The sequence below is a fragment of the Danaus plexippus genome, chromosome 8, assembly GCF_018135715.1.
Source record: "Danaus plexippus chromosome 8, MEX_DaPlex, whole genome shotgun sequence".
NCBI lineage: Eukaryota > Metazoa > Arthropoda > Insecta > Lepidoptera > Nymphalidae > Danaus > Danaus plexippus.
This window is the reverse complement of record NC_083542.1, coordinates 8,152,721-8,172,469: the sequence shown is the minus strand read 5'-3', so window position 1 is coordinate 8,172,469 and position 19,749 is coordinate 8,152,721. Positions and strand designations below refer to the sequence as shown.

At 29.0% G+C, this 19,749-nt stretch overlaps 1 protein-coding gene across 2 annotated transcripts in view; it reads right to left on the bottom strand.

Annotated features, from left to right (window-relative positions):
* LOC116771083 (ankyrin repeat and fibronectin type-III domain-containing protein 1) overlaps positions 1 to 19,749 on the bottom strand; it is a 196,135-nt gene that overhangs the window by 36,187 nt on the left and 140,199 nt on the right. For both annotated transcript variants that reach the window (XM_061521422.1, XM_032662798.2), the window contains exon 6: positions 9,661 to 9,836. In XM_061521422.1, coding sequence (XP_061377406.1) covers positions 9,661 to 9,836 — 176 coding nt within the window. The remainder of the gene's footprint in view (positions 1 to 9,660; positions 9,837 to 19,749) is intronic.

The window sequence follows — 19,749 nt, the reverse complement described above, 5'->3', positions numbered from 1 at the left end:
GTTTAAAATAATGTATTTGTACAATTTATTTATAAAAAAAATTTAAGACTTTACGTTACTTAAGTATATTTAAGGTCTCAATTTATATTTTTAATACATCTCTCTAATAGCGCACTATGTGAACTCTATTCAGCTACGAGCACCAGCCAGTGTGGGCGGAAATGATCTTATATTGCCTGTTAGCTGTGTAAGTGCGCTATAGAAGTGTCAAGATATTCTGGATTTAACAAGAGATAATGATTTAGATATTGCTTATAATAATAAAAATGTAATTCGGGTTATTAAATATTACCCGATCAATATTTTTATTTAGTTTTTTGTCATTATATTCAAAATAAACTCTCAGTTGAAAGCATTTTAAATGTATTTATGAAATATTTTGGTTATGATAATTGTTAATATGTAATTCCATATCTCGTGAATGTGAATAGTCTATTCGGTAGTATCCGAATAATCGGCGAGCCCCTTGACCGAATATCCGAATAATTAAAATATATAGAATACTTAACGTTTCTAATATAGAAGATGGTTATGTAATTGTGTTATGTACCAATGATTACTTAATTTATTTCAAGAGAAATGAATAGAAATATATATATTATGTACGCAATAAATAGTTTTTATTTTTATTTTACCATTTATCTCATCAAAACAAAATATATTACTTAAGCATTCGGCCGAATATAATAAAAGCAGCCGAATAGGTCGAATACTGAATAGTAACCGGGTATTCGTTGCACGTCTCGTATTTTTGATAATCACTAAATTGCATTTTCAAAAAAAAAAATCAGAAATTTGAATAGATTTCCTTTTATTCGAGATAATGTCTTTGTTTTTATCAAAGCTCTGTTCAATACATATTGTGGCCACTGGTTCAAAATTTCTTTATTCATATCAGAGTTGATGATGAGCCAGGTCGTTTCGAGGAACGAGACTATAACATTGAATTATTTATATATGATTTAACCAAGAGACGGCTCGCAAATTTAATATTTTAATATTCTTATTTTCTTTGGAGCTATTAATATAGCAACTAAGATATTAATGGCATTTTTGACATATATAGAACCGAGAGGACTAGATTTCTTAACGAAACTCCTTAGATCTTTTTAGAGAAAAACTTTTATGAGTAGTGAAATATAACATAAATACTTTATTATGTAGATAAAATGTATTATAATTTAAATCAATATATTTGTAACAATAAATATATTTATATAAGGCAAGAGCTTAATATAAGGTTTGTACCTTTGCACTGATTTTTATTTTTCCTCTGAATATTATCGGCGTATTACTTTGAGAGCCAACAACACAAATCCGAAGCGTATTGTATTTTTTATGTTTGTGTTCATACCAGACCGTCGAAAAACTATTGTTTTATTATTTGGAAATCCTTCAATATTGTATCCAGAAAGAAATAAACTGTTATGAAAAAAAAATTTATCTCCTTTTAATGACTGGCTCTTTGTCGAAAGCCTTTCCCAACTTTCTTTAATTCCTTGCATGCACTGAAGATTAAGGGGCAGGTTCTCATCATCCTGGTAACTTTATCTATATTCACGTCATCTACAATAGATTGCCAGAATTCGTCGTTAATCAATTATTTTTTGTATTAAATAACAAAGCGGTTATAAACGATCGTAAAATCTATAACATAGAAATCTGGTATTGTAATAAATAAAAAATTGCAAGTATTTAACTCATACGGTTTTTGGCATATATTTTAAAAATAAAATCATCATCTCATAATTGTTTAAGATAACGTGTTATAATGATATTAATGTTAATTAGCGTTCTGACAAATTTGCAATAAATTGTTTCAGCGTTTTATGAGAGTTAATTAAGAAACGTGATTATATTGATGTGTTATATGTGTTATATAACCACGACGTAGTTAGCGCTGTAATATAATTTCACTAATTAATAATTTTGTCAGTCGCTGAATAGACATTAATTTGACGAATTTAAATTAATATTATTGTCATATAACGATTTTTTATTTAATTTCTCTATCAAATGTTCTGCCTATAACGTTAGTTTAATTATTTTTTTTGGACTGAATGTAAATTTTTATTAGTGAATCTATATTCTTAAAATAATAGATTTTTTGTTTCATCACATAATATTGAATTAGAAATTATCCTTCAATTTAAATGAAACTAATATTTTTCGGATAAACTACGCGGCTTTTTATTATTTTAAAAAACTACATAATCCCGACGTTTCGGTTACTTTTCAGCAACCATGATCACGGGCAGACGAGATGTAAAATTTTTACTTAAATGTATAAAACTCGCGAAAATCTTAGATCTCATTAATTATCCTTCAAGTTAATTCAATACATACTATTATGAATATCTAGATTACAAAATGTATATTTAGGAAAATAGATCTGATTTTGGAGACAGTTCACTTATGTGTCTCACAAAACTTAGTATAAAAGAACATATTCAATTTTTGCATTAAGGAAGGGTAGGAAGGGCAGGAAGGGCGGGAATTGTTAAGAAACGTATATATATTATTGTTTTTATTTCGCATAGAATTTCCGGATACGTTTAGAAATAGAGATAAACAGCAAGAAGTAGTGGGAGTAATGAGCTAAAATATAAATGATTTCCTAAGACCAGTAAGGCGTTAAGAAAACTTTTTATGTGAAAGCTTTACCTTCTTAATATAAAGCGAGAGCAAGAATGAAGTAAACAAAATTTTATTTGTAATGTACATACAGCTTGTGATTAACTGATATAGCAATATAATAATCAAATAAATGATTGTTAATTAATAGAACACATAGATACATATATGTTCCCAATAATTTATATCAGCTGAAAGTTCTCATTTCGTTGTTAAATTGAAATAAATAAAAAAATAAACTTTAATTAATTTTAAACAAGCTAAAAGACTAACTGTGAACCGTTTGTCGAGAACTCAAAATGCAGTTACGAAATATTTCAGTGATGATCACTTGTTCCTTAAATAAAATATGAAGTTCCATATCTCGCGTGAATACGGAGCAAAGCTTGACTTGGATGGGGAATGGTATTACTGTATAAATTTCTTTATACGTGAAAAACGTTACTTGTTTTTACTATGTATGAGTTCGTATTAATTGACTTAGGTTATGAAGAGCCGTTTACAGATTATGGCGGCTGTTGTAGTTTATTTTTTATTTTTATGCAACAGCCAATTTTCATTGGTCACGCGATCGTTACGTTTTAAATATAACTTAAGAGATTTAAGCTTACGGAGGAACAAAGGAATTATAGCGATAAGTAATATATACACAATATATGTGTAACTAATATTATAAATGCGAAGGTTGGTGAGGATGCATGGTTGTAAAACTACTTAATCATTTAGGATGAAACTATACAGTATATACTTTAGTCAAAGAATATGATACAGTACTTTTTATAGCCAAAATCTGTGTAGTTCCTCAAGGACCATGTCATAATAAATGGGTCTGAAGTCACGTGACGCAGACGATAGATGTCGCTGCCGGTTGACTACTATATATATAGTTTTAATATATATTCGTCTCTTAGCCTAGTTTTTAAGTTCACGAGGACGAAGAAGCAAGTAAAAACTAGTATATATACTTAATTTTCTTTATATTAATATGGATTAATATTTATAAATCTAAAAAACTAAAATTATATCATTTATTTCATGTTGAGGTCTTAATATATTATTATCATTAGAAAAGAAGAAGAGGAAATATTCTTTAAAATATTATATTTTGTGGTCCATTGAAATAATTACAAATGTCCTATAAAACATGAAGGTTTTACATTTTAAGCGATTTAATTTTAATAAAGAATTAACTTCTTGTTGGAAATGTATGCAGATATTATATGAAGGATAGTTTTTAAAGGGAAGAAGATAATCGGAAGATAGAGACTAACTAATAGTGATTGACATGTCGTCAAAATAGTGTCGATACAAGTCTGGTTAATATTACCAATCAAGGAAGTAAGAGGTCGGTGGAGTGCTACATGTAGTATTATTCACATTAGAACAATTCACGATGATTTAAAAATAAATATATTTTAGTATCGATTAATATTTTATTTGAAAGGTTTCTCTCCATAAAAATCATATATTTTATGATATTTTTTAAAAATAAATATATGAATTACAAAAAACTCTGTATAATCTACTATCATATGTATCCTACACAGAGGTATGGCGTGGAGACAATGATGTATATGACATATTTGCTTCTCATAAGCAAAAACGGAGGTAAATAAATTACCTAAATAATCTAGATTCATATATTTTAATGTTTTTCATTCTTGCAGAACCCACAACAGCTTCTGGGGTTCAATGGTGTTAGAGTAAACTGCTTCACGACGTCTAACTGGGTGAGATACGATGGTGGGTGGGAGATTGGAAGAGAAGAGAAGATTAAGAACACTGACGTGTGACGAGATTCATGTATTAATAAAAACGGGTTATTGGTTGTGCAATATTGTACAGTAAGTATCTATGTCACTTCAATCATTTTTTTTCAAAGCCGAAAAACTTTATTAATATCTAAATAAAAAAATATTCGATTCAAGAACAGTCCTTTTATATAACACCTCAAGTGAAGTAGGTGAATTTAAAAATTTTGATAACAGTTTAAATAACAGCTTTAAAATTGAGTTATAATTAATGCATTACCACAGTTTAAAATTTATTTATTCATTTTCCTTTAGCAAAAGCTTACAATTAATTATTTTTATGCTGCATTTTATTTTTTAAGTACTGTACGTGCTACGTCCGTTATTTCGATCGGTAGTCGTTGCCCATAATTTACATTAATTCATGTATCTTTTGTTCGACAATGGTCTCGTTTGGTAACATTTCAGTGGTACATGAACGATAAATTTTCATATTTTATATAAAGAGATAAGGAATTATTTATTTTATATAATAGTGCCTTTGCTAACCGACGCTAGGAGTTTATGATTTTCATATAAAATTATATTTGTGTTGGTAGTGAGTCTTTTTAGGATACCTGAAACCATTTCACAGTTATTCTCACGAGAAGAAAGGGTTTCCTCTAAAACGCCTCTGATTTTTTTTATTACGTTCCGTTCCTAATTTATATTTTACTGATCTTTTTCTTTTAGTTTTTATCTAGCCATTATTTTAGTTCATTTTTCGACTCACGTTGATCGGATACACGCTACTAGTCATTGTTTTATGGTTATATTTCACATCGTTGTTTTGTTTCAAAAAATAACAATTTGATTGTTGCAGATTTAATTTATCAAGTTTCTCCAAATTCAACTTCTCTTCAGTTAGTTTTATCTTTTGTGGAAAACTCAAATCGTAATTTTCCTCGTCTCCTAAATCCTATTTGGTGCTCATCGCTTTGCCGTTACTACATTTTGGTCCTAGTGATTTTTCATTCATTGTTTTCATAACAAAATATTATTGCAAAAATGTTTTAGGCAGAATGATTTGAGAATTATGAAGCTTTTCAAGTTTTGAGGTATAATTTGTTGTAAATTAACAGGAAAAGTTCAGTTCTCGCACCGCGAAAACAGGAATTGCATTGAAATAATTAAATTTAATTAAATTTCAGAGAGTGTTCAAGAGTTGGAATGCTGGCAATAGTTGTAACTGAAATTAGAATTAGGAAAAGATTTATGTTTTTCCTTTATATTTATATACAATTTTATTATCGCAAACCAAAATCCCAAATGTACTTTATTTGTTTATACTTTTTTTCTACATAAAAAAAATGATTAATCTAGGGTAATTTAAGTGAATAATTGTATTGGAGTATTCAAGTAATAATTTGGAATAAAAGGAAGAATATACACAACAGCAAAAAACATCTATATTTAAATCGTTTTTGGATACGTTGTATAAAAAAATTAAAGGCAGTGAAAATAGTTCACATTCTTATATTCTGCAATAAGTTGTGAAGGGTTGAACTTTCTATAAAAGATCTTTAAATATAAGCTTTAAAATATGTTATTTGTATGGTCTTCAAGGACTGAAATAATGTTCATGAACACTTCAAAGGAATCCCTCACTAAACCGTTTTTACTCCTCAATATCATTGTTCATTTTCCTGAATAAATACGAAAAGATTTTTCACGGTTTATCAAAAATTCTATTTCTATCTTATAAACATATATGACATCTAAGACTTTCGCGAGTTTTATTCATTTAAATGAAACTAATATATTTCGGATATACTACGCGGATTTTATTATTTTAAAGCCACATAATCCCGACGTTTCGGTTACTTTTCAGCAACCGTGATCACACATCTCGCCTGAACTTGAACTTATCGGTCGAAGAATGACTCATAGATAATAATTCATTTCTTTTAAAGAATTCATTTATTTTTAAAGAAATATATTTTGCATCAAAAAGAAATACAAACTGTGTAAATGCATTCATTAAATTATGAATAGTTTGTGGGTGGTTACTCAAAACGTGCAATTTCATTTCTGTAATGAGATTTCACGGCATTGCATCGCTTTACTTTGAAATTCAGTAAATATACATTTTAAATTTTAGTTTGTAACGCGTTGGCTGTTTAAAAGTTGCTTATCGCTGTAACAAGAGATAAATATGTTTATTTTATGTATAAAAGTATAAACGAGTAGTAAATACGAGTACTAACTAAACATTTTTTATTGAAATGAGCGAAAAATCTCACCCTATTTTATGAAATGATTGTTACGAGTTAAAGTTTCAAAATTATAATCACTTTTATAATAGAAATTATATATTATATATAAGTAGTGTTATGTATTTCTTGAAAAATAAATAATCTAACAAAATAATATTTTAATTTCGTTGAGTTTAATCAAGTTAATAGATTAGTTGCAAATATTAGTTTTAATTACGAAGCACCTCAACTTCATATATACGGTAAGATGTGAGCTAGAAAGACTTCACATCTAATTGCAATTGCATAAATTTGATTTGAAAACGGAATAAGCAATTTAAAACTAAATATTTAAGCAAACGAAATGTAAAGTATGTCTTATATTTATTATCTGTAGTTGGCATACACTTTTTTCGGTCTATTACTTATTACAAGTGGCGCCATCTGTCCCGTACTAATTGAAATATACTATAATCTAAGGATTATTTTTATGACTGATTATAATTAATTATAGTACTGAACCATTGTAATTTTGTAATGGCAACATTTAAGTATCCACTTGTATTTGAAAACTATAAATACTTGCTTATTATTTGTTATTCCAATTTTTAAGACCAAGTTGCTTTTAAAGACGAGATGTGTAGGGGTAACTTTATCTATTACGTCAGAATTTTAGCTATAAAGGAGGATAAAGAAAGGTTGGTTTGACCACATTGCCTACTATCATTCAGGAGCTTGGTAGATAAAGTTATAATTTCCCCATCACCTTCAGCCTTTGTCTGATCGTCTGCATTACTTGTCCAAACTGACCGTGGCAGTCACTGGAGTAAACGATATGTAATTAATATATGCAATGAATATTATTTAATACTAAGTTTATTGATTATGGTCCTCGTAAAGCCTCCTTCACTCTGATCGGGTTTATATAACATGTAAAATATTTTATCTGGAACAAAGCATAGTTTATAGTTGTTTGAAAGTTTCCTAAGAGATCATGACTTGTCGTTTAATAATAAGAATCATTTATTTTCTTTAATTCAGTTTTATAAATTTAAAAACATTTATAATGACTATTATGGGAAAATACTGTATTAATTTACCATTTCCAAATAAAGTTTCAAAGTTTCTAAACCTATAGAAAATAAAAGTTTTCAATAATAAAGTTTTAATGAAGCATTTAATTAAAATTCTTTAGGATATTAAAACTCACAGTCTATAAGTCTAAAAATCGTAAAAAAATAAACTTAAAATGTATAAAGATATCAATTATTAGATCAAATTTTACATAATAATATAATATCACACATCAAAATTTTAATAGCTATTTCAATACAATAATAAAACTTAATTGAATAATCCTGGCAGACGCTGGAGAGATAGACTAATAATATTAAGGTGATAGGTGATAATGTCCGTGACAAATGATACCTCTGTGTCCGACAATTCACAATGTTGTGTAACATCATTCATCAGCGATGTACATATATGTTATGAAGTAAGTTCATTTTCTTTGCGGTAATAAGAAAGAATGGAGCTGGGGTCACATAAACATGTATAATGTAGACATATACAAACACACATGTATACTTATTTTTATATACATATGATCTGTGATTATGTTTCGTATACGCTCAGACTGATATATATTTTTTATACCATACAATAGCTATTTTAAGGTTGAGTTAATCAAGACTTGCAGGAACAATATTACATAACCATGTTCTTAACAGAACAACTCTTAAGTAAATAAATGGTTGTATTTGACAGTTTTAAATTTTGTTTTCTTTATCAGTTTTTAAAGTGTTATAGTTTATATTATTATACATAGTTTATCCGATCCTAAGGGAGGCTGTTATATCAAAACAGCGTCATTGCAAGTGCATTTCCACATTCGGGCTTCAACTTGACAGGATTCTGTCTCTCTACAGAAATATCACGGAAATTGACTTTCGAGATCCCAATAGAGGACCTTTTAAAAATAAATCACCTTTAGCGTTTATTTTAAATATATATTTCTTTCGAAAATGAGGTCAAAATAAAAATTTTGCATTACGAGTAATAAAATTTATATATATAAATATATATATATGTATATATATATATACATACATATAATTGAATTCTTTTAATTTTGCTAACGCAGTGAATTGATTTCGGGATCATCGTAACATAAATTTAATATTCACTTAAAAACAAATAAATTGTTTCAAAGCGAAATAAGTATAGGCAATTATTATATTTTTTTTATTAATTTCTAACATGATTGATTAATTTTTCTCGAGAATCTCCTATCATCTCAATTACGATTTGTGTATAGATTTGAATTTGCAACTTCGGCTGCAACTCTGTCTAGAGAGAATCTAGATTTCATAGAGGGAGGGAGTCATAATACCAGATTTATAGCAACTAAATTTGAAAGGATAAATGTTATTACATTCCCTAAATACCCTGTATATTAAATACACTTATAGTACCTGACTAAGGGTTCAACTTAATTAAGCTTTTTATAGCTTCAGTTAGATTACATTGATTTCTTTATTGTTTTACATTTTCCGCTTTAGAAAACAACAGCGCGACGTCTTCAAATAATTGCCAAAGGATTGAAGACTTAAGACAAATGGTGTGGAACAAAGGATCTATGGTCTGAGGATCAAAGAAAGTTTCTGTAGCTTTAGAATTACCTACTTCTTTCGTTTTCGATAAAATACGTATAAAATTTTTATATACGCTGACTGTTCTCAATACATTTTATTATGTAGTATCCACTAATGAACATTCAATTAACTTGGACGTTAGTTACGTATTTATTAATTTGTTCTTTAGAATGTTATAAAAATATATATAGGAGAAGAAGAAATCATTTCCTTTATGGGAACACTGGGAAAATATTATAACTAGCAAGTATACAATTAGTTGACATGCATTCATACTTTAAAAAAAAGCGTTGTTATAATTAGTATGCCTAATTTGTTTATGTTTTCATTATGATTCAGAATCGTTTGGTTACTTGATTTAAATAGATCGTTGTTATCTGCACTGACCTGTCTGACCTCTCTGGGATTTAGCTCGTCTGCCCACAGCTGGTGAAACAAGGCTTAACGCTCTGTCTGCTCGCGGGAGTTGAAGCGTGGCTGGTTCGTAGTGTCGGGCACAGATTGCAGCTTCAACCACTGAGTCGATGCTGGCTGAACGTGGAAGACCGCCGCCTGATTCCCGACTGTAAAACATTAATTAATGTGTGTTATAAAAAAAATGTAGCTCACTACCCATTTTCCTATATTCCGTGAAAATTAAGAAGTTAATTAGACGAGAAGTTTTGGTAGACATGCATAAGTACACTGTGAACTTCGTCTTAGTAGCGCTTGGGAAACTTTGTATCACATGAAGTGCTAGCTTAACGTTATACGCTTCTGATTTTATGACAGAAAAAGTTATGTTTGGTTAATTTTTAATGTAATATAGTTAGTTAGGATAACTCTCATACTGCAGACTTGGCCTTTAATTCTGTTCCCTTTATTAATTAATTAAGAAAACTTATCTTCTGTGTCTACCTTCGACGTTATTTTTAAACATTATTTAAATTATGATTATTGTTATGAAATGTATTTTTCCTGTTTCGTGCTATAAAATTCCCATTATAACAACTAATATTTGATCTTAAATATGATACGTTTTATAAATGTGAAATAGTTTGTCATAAAACTTTACAAAATTAATCCATCAAGACGACCTTCAACAAAGCTTAAACAGTTTAAATTTCAATAGAAAAACTATAGCCAATAAGAAATTGCGGTAGATCGTGCCGTCGTCTAGGCGTCACCATTTGCATTTTAATTGCACTAAAAGTTTTCTGTACCGTCAACAGCAAGCGTGAAATTTATAATGAGAAAAATAAACCAATACAATCATACAAACTAAGAGAAATTCAGGCTGGTTTTAATTTCGTTCTGAAAATGCTGTTTGTGATGGAATTCAAAACAATTACAACTTTATATAATGTTATATAAAGTCGCGTGCGTTATTTTTTACGCGTAAGCGTGCTTTATTCTTTCGTTTCGGTTACTTTCCAGCAACCGTGATCACGGTAGTATATCCGAAAATAGTATGAAACTCGCGAAAGTCTTAGATCTCATTAAGTCCATATTACTTAAGTTTGATAATAAATTAAGGATGTCGATTGCTACAGTGTTAATAGAACAGTTTTTATATATGGATGTATTGCGCAATATTGTTTTAACTTAATCGAATACCGCTAGTGAGAGGCAATACAAATCTAATGTACGCTTAAGAGCCTTTTAACGACCCACTTTAACACATTTAATAGGATTCAGTCTAATGTATTGTCAGTTTTAAACCTGAAATATGTTGATATTACAAAATCAAGTCGGTTAGAGTGTATGTCGTCCTATTTTTTAAATTCAGAACGTGTTATAGAATAATAATGAGCAATAAAATCTAATTACTCTTTAATTTTTATAAAAAAAATTTATACATAAAGTTATAAGACCTATTCGATTATTGGCAAATGCCAACCAAGTTTGGCAACGCATTCGCAACATCTCTTATGTTGCAGATGTCCATGGGCGGTGGTGACTACTGCCCACCAAGTGGGCCGTCTGCTCGTTTGCCACCTTTCACATAAAAAAGGCGTTTATTATGGTTTTTGATAGTCAATCAGAATATTTTTTTAATAATGATGATACTCAAAAACTATTAAATAAAAGACGTCACTTTAACTGTTAATATATTTGATAACATTATAATTGTTTATCGCTTTTATACACACAAGGACACACGTAGTGTCTAATTCATTTTTTTTAAACAATCTAATCTTTTCCTTATCTAATTATGTTACCTTTTCACTAGAAATTAACAGGCGTTTATCAATTTTACTGCAAAAAAAAATATTGCTTTTATTTTTATTTTTAATTTCAATGTATTAAGAATAATTTAAATGAAACTAGTATTTTTCGGATGAACTACGCATGATTTATTTTTGTAAAAAACTACATACTCCCGACGTTTCGGTTACTTTTCAGCAACCGTGATCACGGGCAGACGAGATGTGAATGTCTGTCAGTTGGTCCTTGTTATTTATCACCTACCGCCATCGATTTAAATGAATAGTCGCGAAAATCTTAGATCTCATTATTCATTAAGAATATTTTTGTAGATATTTTGAAGAAGCACAGAAATATGATTTGTAAATTATTATAGCATTGTAAAAGACGTCCTCTTCCTCTAAATGTGGTGATCAAAATATGTAGAAGTATGTAACGGCCCTATAGCTTGGTCGCTAGAGTGACCGTGATGAGATGTTTCGTAAATCGCAGGTTCGGAAGCTGTCCATTCCGAAGCATTTTTAATTCAACAATAGGTATTTATGTGAAAGTAACTCAAGTAATCAACTGTAATTGAATTTTGTTTTCAGGAAAAATAATGATATTTTGAACTACTGAACAATAATGAGATCTAAGACATCCGCGAGTATTCAATTAAATAAAACTGAATGTCCATGGGACATGGAGAATAGGACATTCTGGTATCGTCTGTCCGTGATCACGGCTGCTGCAAAGTTACCGAAACATCGGGAGTATGTAGTTTAAAATAAATAAATAACGCGTAGTAATCCGAAAACATTAGTTTTATTTAATCAATACTAAATGCCTGTGATTATTCTACAGATTTGTGGTAATTATAACTGTAATTATTTTACTTAAATTCTAATAGCCTTCCCACACTTACGAATGTGAAAGTGTGTCGGAAGACTGTTTAGCAAAAGTTTTGGTGACACCAAATACATTTTCAATAAAATATATTTTTGATACTTACGGAATTTTCAAATTATTATTGTTTTTGGAGTCCATGCGACGAAGCGTATACCTCATATCTTAAGTTTAATCTTAGTTTCAGATGAATTCTTTTTTCAGTCTTAAATGAAAGTGATCTATCAAGCTTGACATTGGTTAGGCCGAGAGATATATTTAAAAGGCATCTATGTTTGTAATGAGACCAAAAAATCATTATTATCATGCACTGATTAGTAAAATTAAAACAAATAAAAATTCCGTATAAAATCTTTAGGAGAACAACTAAACATTTTAAAACCTCAACATTAATTAATTGTTATTTAACAAAACAGGCACACACACATCCACGTGAAACTTATATCACCTTTCTTGCGTTGGGGTTTAAAAACGCTAAGTAAGAACATTGAAACGGTAAATTTTATGTTACACACAATTCAAGTTATGAAGTGTAACTTCGGATCACGAGAGATTAAACTTATCGTATCCTCTCTACTTACTCAAAGTGAGAGATCCCAGTTCTCACAGCGTTGGGCTTCGTATTATAAGTAACTTAGAACAGAAAATAACTTGTGTAATAAATAAATTCATATAATATATTCAGTTGTATGTTACTATTATATATGTAAAATTAAATAGGCTTCTAATTTATTATTTCATGTTGTTTTGTTTACAGATTTACTTTTTTCAAAAGTGCTTCCGTATTTACAGAGCTTGGTCTTCAAACATATTTTTTTAATATACCCACGTAATGACAAATCCTTCGTTTCTTAATAAATAATATCATATTAATATTAAAATTATAATAATTGGTTTGTGTAAATTAATGTCATTCACTGCTACCTGTATTGTAAATCTTATATTTTAATACTTAATAAAATCCCGATTAAATTTGCAAGTTTTACAAAATATTAAATAAGCTATCCCATAATTTTTGAGTTGAGTTAACAAGATGCAAGATAAATTTTAATAAATTTGCAATACCAACTACACGAAAGACGAACATTCTTAAACCTTGTTTAACATTAAAAAATAAGTTTAAGAGGGGATGAAACAGGGCTATGAATGATACATACATCCAATTCGAAAGCTTAAAACTCTGAAGATTGGACTAGAAAAGTTAAATAACTTTGGGATAAATCTATTACCAGTTAAAGTTTAGTCTTCTATTTGAACATAATAAAATAACTATGAAATGAAAACGTATATAAAAATACAAGTCACAAACCTGGCTTCGTTTGGTATTTGTTGTATTATTAAAGAAAAATATTACTTACGACCCTTACAACTGATTTAATTCAGTCAAGGCTTCCCGTCGAGTGCCTTTGATTATGCATGGTTAGTTATAAACAAGTTTTAAGTCAGAAGTTTGCTCACTTGAGAAGCTTTTTGCTTTAAACAAGCCTTCAGGCGCTTACTTTCTCTGATATTAATAATATATTATAGTCAAAAGGAAAGGTAAACAGTTTGAAGGGCTCATTTTCTTTGATCAATACGAATGAGTCAATCATTAATAAAATATAAATACATATAATAAGAATATTCTCTTTAAGTAAGGAGTATTTTTGTGATTATACATATAAAATCGACATGATTATATAAACAAGTAACAACTAATAAAACAACAAATGGAAACAAATCAATTGCGACTTAAATAATTATCAATATATGTCACTTCTTCGCACTTAAAATATATATTTTTTATTCGTGTGAAGCAGCACGCCTTAATGTAATAAAGAACGCAATTAGTGCCCTAACATCTTCATATAAACCTTTTGTGCTAATTAAGTAATAAGGGACAGATATACTCCGGGATTGATTGAATTTTAAAGCAGAAAATTTTTATAATGTTCTATTTTACTAGTTAATATAAAATGTGAAAGCCAGAGGTTGGATTGTTAATTAGCACAAGACAAATAACGTAACTAATTTAATGTAACGTAACAGAATTTTAAAGCTCCCTTCACTTGTAATTACCAAAGTACTTAAACGCACAAACGCTATAAAATGTACTACATAAGTTTCTTCGGTATTGTCTAAGTGTTCACAAATGTATGCATCGTGCTCGTCATTCCTCTCACGTACGAAGTAACTTGAGGGAAGCCTTGCTCGAGTATGTTTGTTACCCTAAACTGTTCAGTGGAGGTTTTGTAAAAATGAGCTCAGCTCAACATTTATTTTATAGTAGCTATGTTATTTATAAAAGCCTGATTATCGTGTATATAACATAATGATATAGAAATGTAGTTGTTAAAGAAGACGTTTTATGATACGGAATTTTATTCTCTTGTTGAAATTATTTGCCCAAAGTCCCAAACAAATGTATTATATGCAGCATCTTTGGATACAGGTGTAAATTTTTGGCATAACGTTCTCCTCTAGTCTTGCATTTTTCCATTAAAGCTAAAATATTTTCAATTGATGTATAATTTTTTCATCGGAACCCTTGCGATGAGGCCCAACCATCTTGAAGACGAACTGATTATAATTGATATGCTTGTCCTTCTTCTCTCATATCATTAGAAGACGAAACTTCTTTCGTGTCAAAAGTGCTGACGAATTGTTTCACAAAAAAGACAAATGACTCCCGACTATTTTTGCGGACGATATATTTCTTCTTATTCATATTATTACAGCATGATATTATATATGCCATCAAAATACCTAAATAAAAATCACCCAAAAAAATAATACTGACTTAGCATGTACGATTTTTTTTGAAGAACAAATAGGATTTCTTTTCACTGTTTAAACTAACTTTTAATTGTGTATTAATGATGTTTGAATTCGTAATGTTTTTATCGGCTAATTAAAATTTAATTTCGGTTAAAGATTTATTCTAATAATTCAGTTCTAGGAATTATACTAGAAGAGACCTTCCACTACTCTAACACTGCTAGTTATTTTAAAAATAAAATTGTTGTTATGGTTACATAATACCCTAATACATCAACTAAATATTAAGAGACTTTTGGTTTCGTTATCGAACCTAAACTTAATCATCAGCTCCGACTTAGAAAGAGGTTCAGTTTCTGACAATTTTTCAACCCGACGTTAATACCTTGGAAGCTGATTGAGAAGATATATCTAAAATGAACTCAGAGGCCCTGACTGACATTCGTATAAAAACGGCTTACCGCTTAAGATTGATGTTCCTCTATTCATGGCAGGTTTAGGAAATAGATATACAAGTATTTTTTTACTGAGTTTGTTATTTGATATTAATAGCAAGTTAAATCTCTAGTTATGATCGAGTTTTATTTACAAACAAATGGTAATAAGTAACACGTAGAAATAGATTGGGAGTTCGTTGTGGTGGTGAAAAGTTGCCGAATATGATGTGTTTGCAATAGGAACTTAAATAATTTATGTGCCAAAGTTTTGTACAACAAGGTACGAATATTAGACTATCGGAGTTTGCTTGAAACTGAATAGATTTACATACAAGTGAGACGTATTTGTGCTTAGGCTTGTGATTACACGGGGTTGTCTAGTTTTAATTAGGTATTTGCTTAGAAAATATATATATATGTATAATGTAAAGATTTTAAGCAACGTATGACTTTTGTGATTTCAATAGATTAATTAAATTCATTCTAAATACTTTCTTTTTTAAGTTTTATTTTATAAATCCACTAAAATATAAAGAGTTAATTCTGTTTGCGTTAATAAGTTAATCTGTTACGTCAAGTTTTCAATGCCCTTGACTGTGTGTGTTAAAGACGAGCAAGTGTCGAAAGTTTTATACGTGTAAAGTTTGATCAAAGGAAGCTTGCTTTCAGTCGCTTAACTCGAAATTAATAGTTAGTTGGTTGCCATAATGACGTTATACTACATCATTATTTCAATCATTTATTTCACTTTGTACGTTAATATTGGCCTCTGAACATGTCTGTATTTTGTGTCTGTTTGTCATATTCGTTTCTAATTTAAAAGTTACATAAACCTTCAGGAATTTTTTCCATTTAGACTTAGATTACAAAAGCTGTTTTCGCTAGTTAAAATACAGTGAAACAGCGTATAGTGAAGTGTGTAATTTGTATTTGCTTAGCGAATGCGTTCATTAAGACGTGCTGATTATTTTTAAGTTTGAAGTTAGAAAATTATTCGTTTTACTGTTCTGGAAATATAGTTTTTTACGATTTTATCGCCTAGTAGTACAAATATTTCATATATTTATTTTATATTTTAAAGTTATATATACAATTTTAACGTATTGAAAACTAATTTGTTTAAAAAAAACGACAACATATAGAGGAGCGATTTGTCAATCATTTGTCAGGCGACACGGTATTACTGTATTTTTTTTTGGACAACAAAAATTGCTTTGGTTGGTTAACAAAATCTTTAATATTGACATTTTGTATGTATACCTGTGTACATACATCCGTTTGTAAACGTCGGTCGTCCACAGTTACAAAGGGCAGTATTTTGCTTTATGTAAGCCTTTTGTAGAAGATATTGATTGTATGGTTTCCACATACGAATACAAACGTTCACAAAGAGATATGAGGTTTGTTTATTTAAAGGGGTTAATGCCGATTTGATTAAGGAATTAAAGAAGTAGTGATCTTAATATGAATTTAAATTTGATAAACGTAACACTGTTTCGCTTAAAACCTAAATCTATTAATATTATATTTTCTAAAAATGTTCAGATGTAGTTTCACAATCAAAAGAGAAGTGGGAAATGTATGGTTAGAAAGTAAATAATATAAATAATTTAGATAACGTTATACCTTATCATCAATATTAATAGAAACATATGGCACATTTATTTCGAAAATTTATATAATCAAAATCGAAACACAAATTGATCCTTGACCACATGTTTAAGTGATTTGTGTGACTTCACAACTTCTATATGTAAAGGAAGTTTATGCCAAAGTCGGATGGTAGTGACGGTAAAGGAATTTGTGTAAAAAGGAAATGCGTGGGGAGGGCTTTGAAAGGTAAAGTTTTATTTAGACAGGACTGAGGAGTTTGAGAGTCACTAAGATGCATTTTACGTAATAGAACTTACCTTGTTCTAAATAAAACGCAGTTTAAGGGTAGGATAGTGTTAAGACGGGAGATGATATGAGTATACCTACGCAGACATAAGTAGTTATTTTAATTTTATACGGAAATAATATACATGGTCATATTTCCGACGACCTTAAATAAATACAGGGGGTGAAGGCGCTGTCCTCTTTTAGGTCCAAATAACAAATGTCTGTAGTCTTCATTAGAGAAACAGATCGACTCAACATTTTCGTAGAAATTATAATAAAATATCGTTTTTAATTAACGTTCTGAATACAATAAGAGACGTTGACATCTGACTACAGTAAACAATATTAACATGTTTATTTATAATAAATAACTTTACAAAATAAATATATATACATAAAAATTTTAATCTTGAAGACCCATTCTTTCTCTCTTTTCATGAATTTCATGCATAAATATATTCTGCTCCATTATTACACTTTATTATATAATTAAAAATTAATTTTCTATAATTTTGAAATTAAAAAACTATGTTACAAAATATTGAATAAAAAATTTATGGACCTCAGCGGGATTCCAACTTCCAACGTCCGAAAATTTGTTTTTAAGTTGCTTCACCAACTAAGCTATCGTCCATTTTGCTATATGTCGTGTAAACATTCATATGTAGTAAAAACGACTATTTTAATATTTAAAATACTCAGTCTATTCTTAATTATTTATATAATTATACACCAAAAAACAGTATAAAAATTAACAAATACAAAACAGTTCTTAAAGTCTTCAAGATAAAAAGAAAGATTAACGGTTAAGAAAATTTACAAAATCTGATTAAGCAAGATCGTCCAAAGATCTGGTGCTAAACCAGAGATAACGGACGAGAAAAATTCTTTTGAAAAAAAAATTAATTTATTTTCTGGAAGACATTTCGTCTTTAAATTATTTGACATGTCGCGTTTGGGTAATTTCAGTTTTAGAAATACAATAAATTTTGTCGTAGCATAAACAAAACGTCGCATTTTAAATTTGAAACCAATGATTAGACTTTTAGTGAAGCACATTCTATAGTACGCTAACTCGAAAACAAGCTATTTTGACCTTCATTGTATACATATAGAGTTGTAAGTTGTATGGTAAAATTATCAACTGGTAAAATAATCGTAATAATAAAATAAAAAGATGTTGAAATAAAACTATGAAAACCCTCATTAAAGTTATGCAAAGCAGATATTTTTAAACGAGTAATATACAAAAAATAATTGTATTAAGTGAGAGACAATGAATTATATAAACATACAAATTTAAATTTTTAATTTGAAAATAATCACAATTTTAATGAAACCGAGTTTTTCTTATCTCAAGTACAATCCTTATTTGTAGATATTCTGTATCGTTCAGCTTTTCATATAATTGATAAAATAACAAATTTATTAAAAAAAAAAATCTTTTTTTTTTTTCAAACTGAGTACACACTGAATAGGTGTTTCTGTTTTATGTTTAGTAGCGACATTCAAAAATTGCAGTTTGAAATAGACATGGAATGCTCACTTCATAGAATTCACACTAGCATTTGTTGGATGGTCGACCTTCATCTGGAGTAGTGCAGTAGTGTTTCAGCAAAAAACTTTCAGCTTTTTATTTTGAAAACACGAACACATTTTCATACTAGACAACATTTTTAATCACATTCAATAAATTAATTGTGTTCAAGAAAAAATTTTCTCATCCCCTCCAATTAAGTAGGTTAATGGATATCTGAATGTATGGTATATTATGGAATTAGCAAAATCAACCCTAGCTTAATATACCTAAAGCTGTAAATTAAAACATGATACTGTTCAAGGTTACTGTTCTAACGAACTGTTAAATAATTACAAAGTTTCGAGTTTTCCTTTAAAGTACACATTAGTTACAAGTCAAACGGTCCACTGGAAGGCCGATCTCACAAAGTTATCTCTGCACACCGACAATTGCTCAGACAGAAACAGTGATAAGAACATGTATTTAAAGAGAATTCCTATATAAATTACATATTTTCTAAGACTTTTATTTTTTTTCAGTACCAGATGTGGGCGATTGTATTGTTTTAGTTAAGCTAAAATAAGTACAGAATTTATATTCGTTCGTTATTTTCTGTATGGTTGAATTACAAATATAGATGGCATAGTTTGTTTTTGGTAAACATTGACATTTGTAAATTGAGTTGGATTCCGATATGTTAATAAGGCATTAACTATACAATAATCAGTAATTGCATATTAAATTAAACAAAAAATATATACGAAACTAAATGTATCAGTGATTACAACCACAATTTGACCAAATTATATA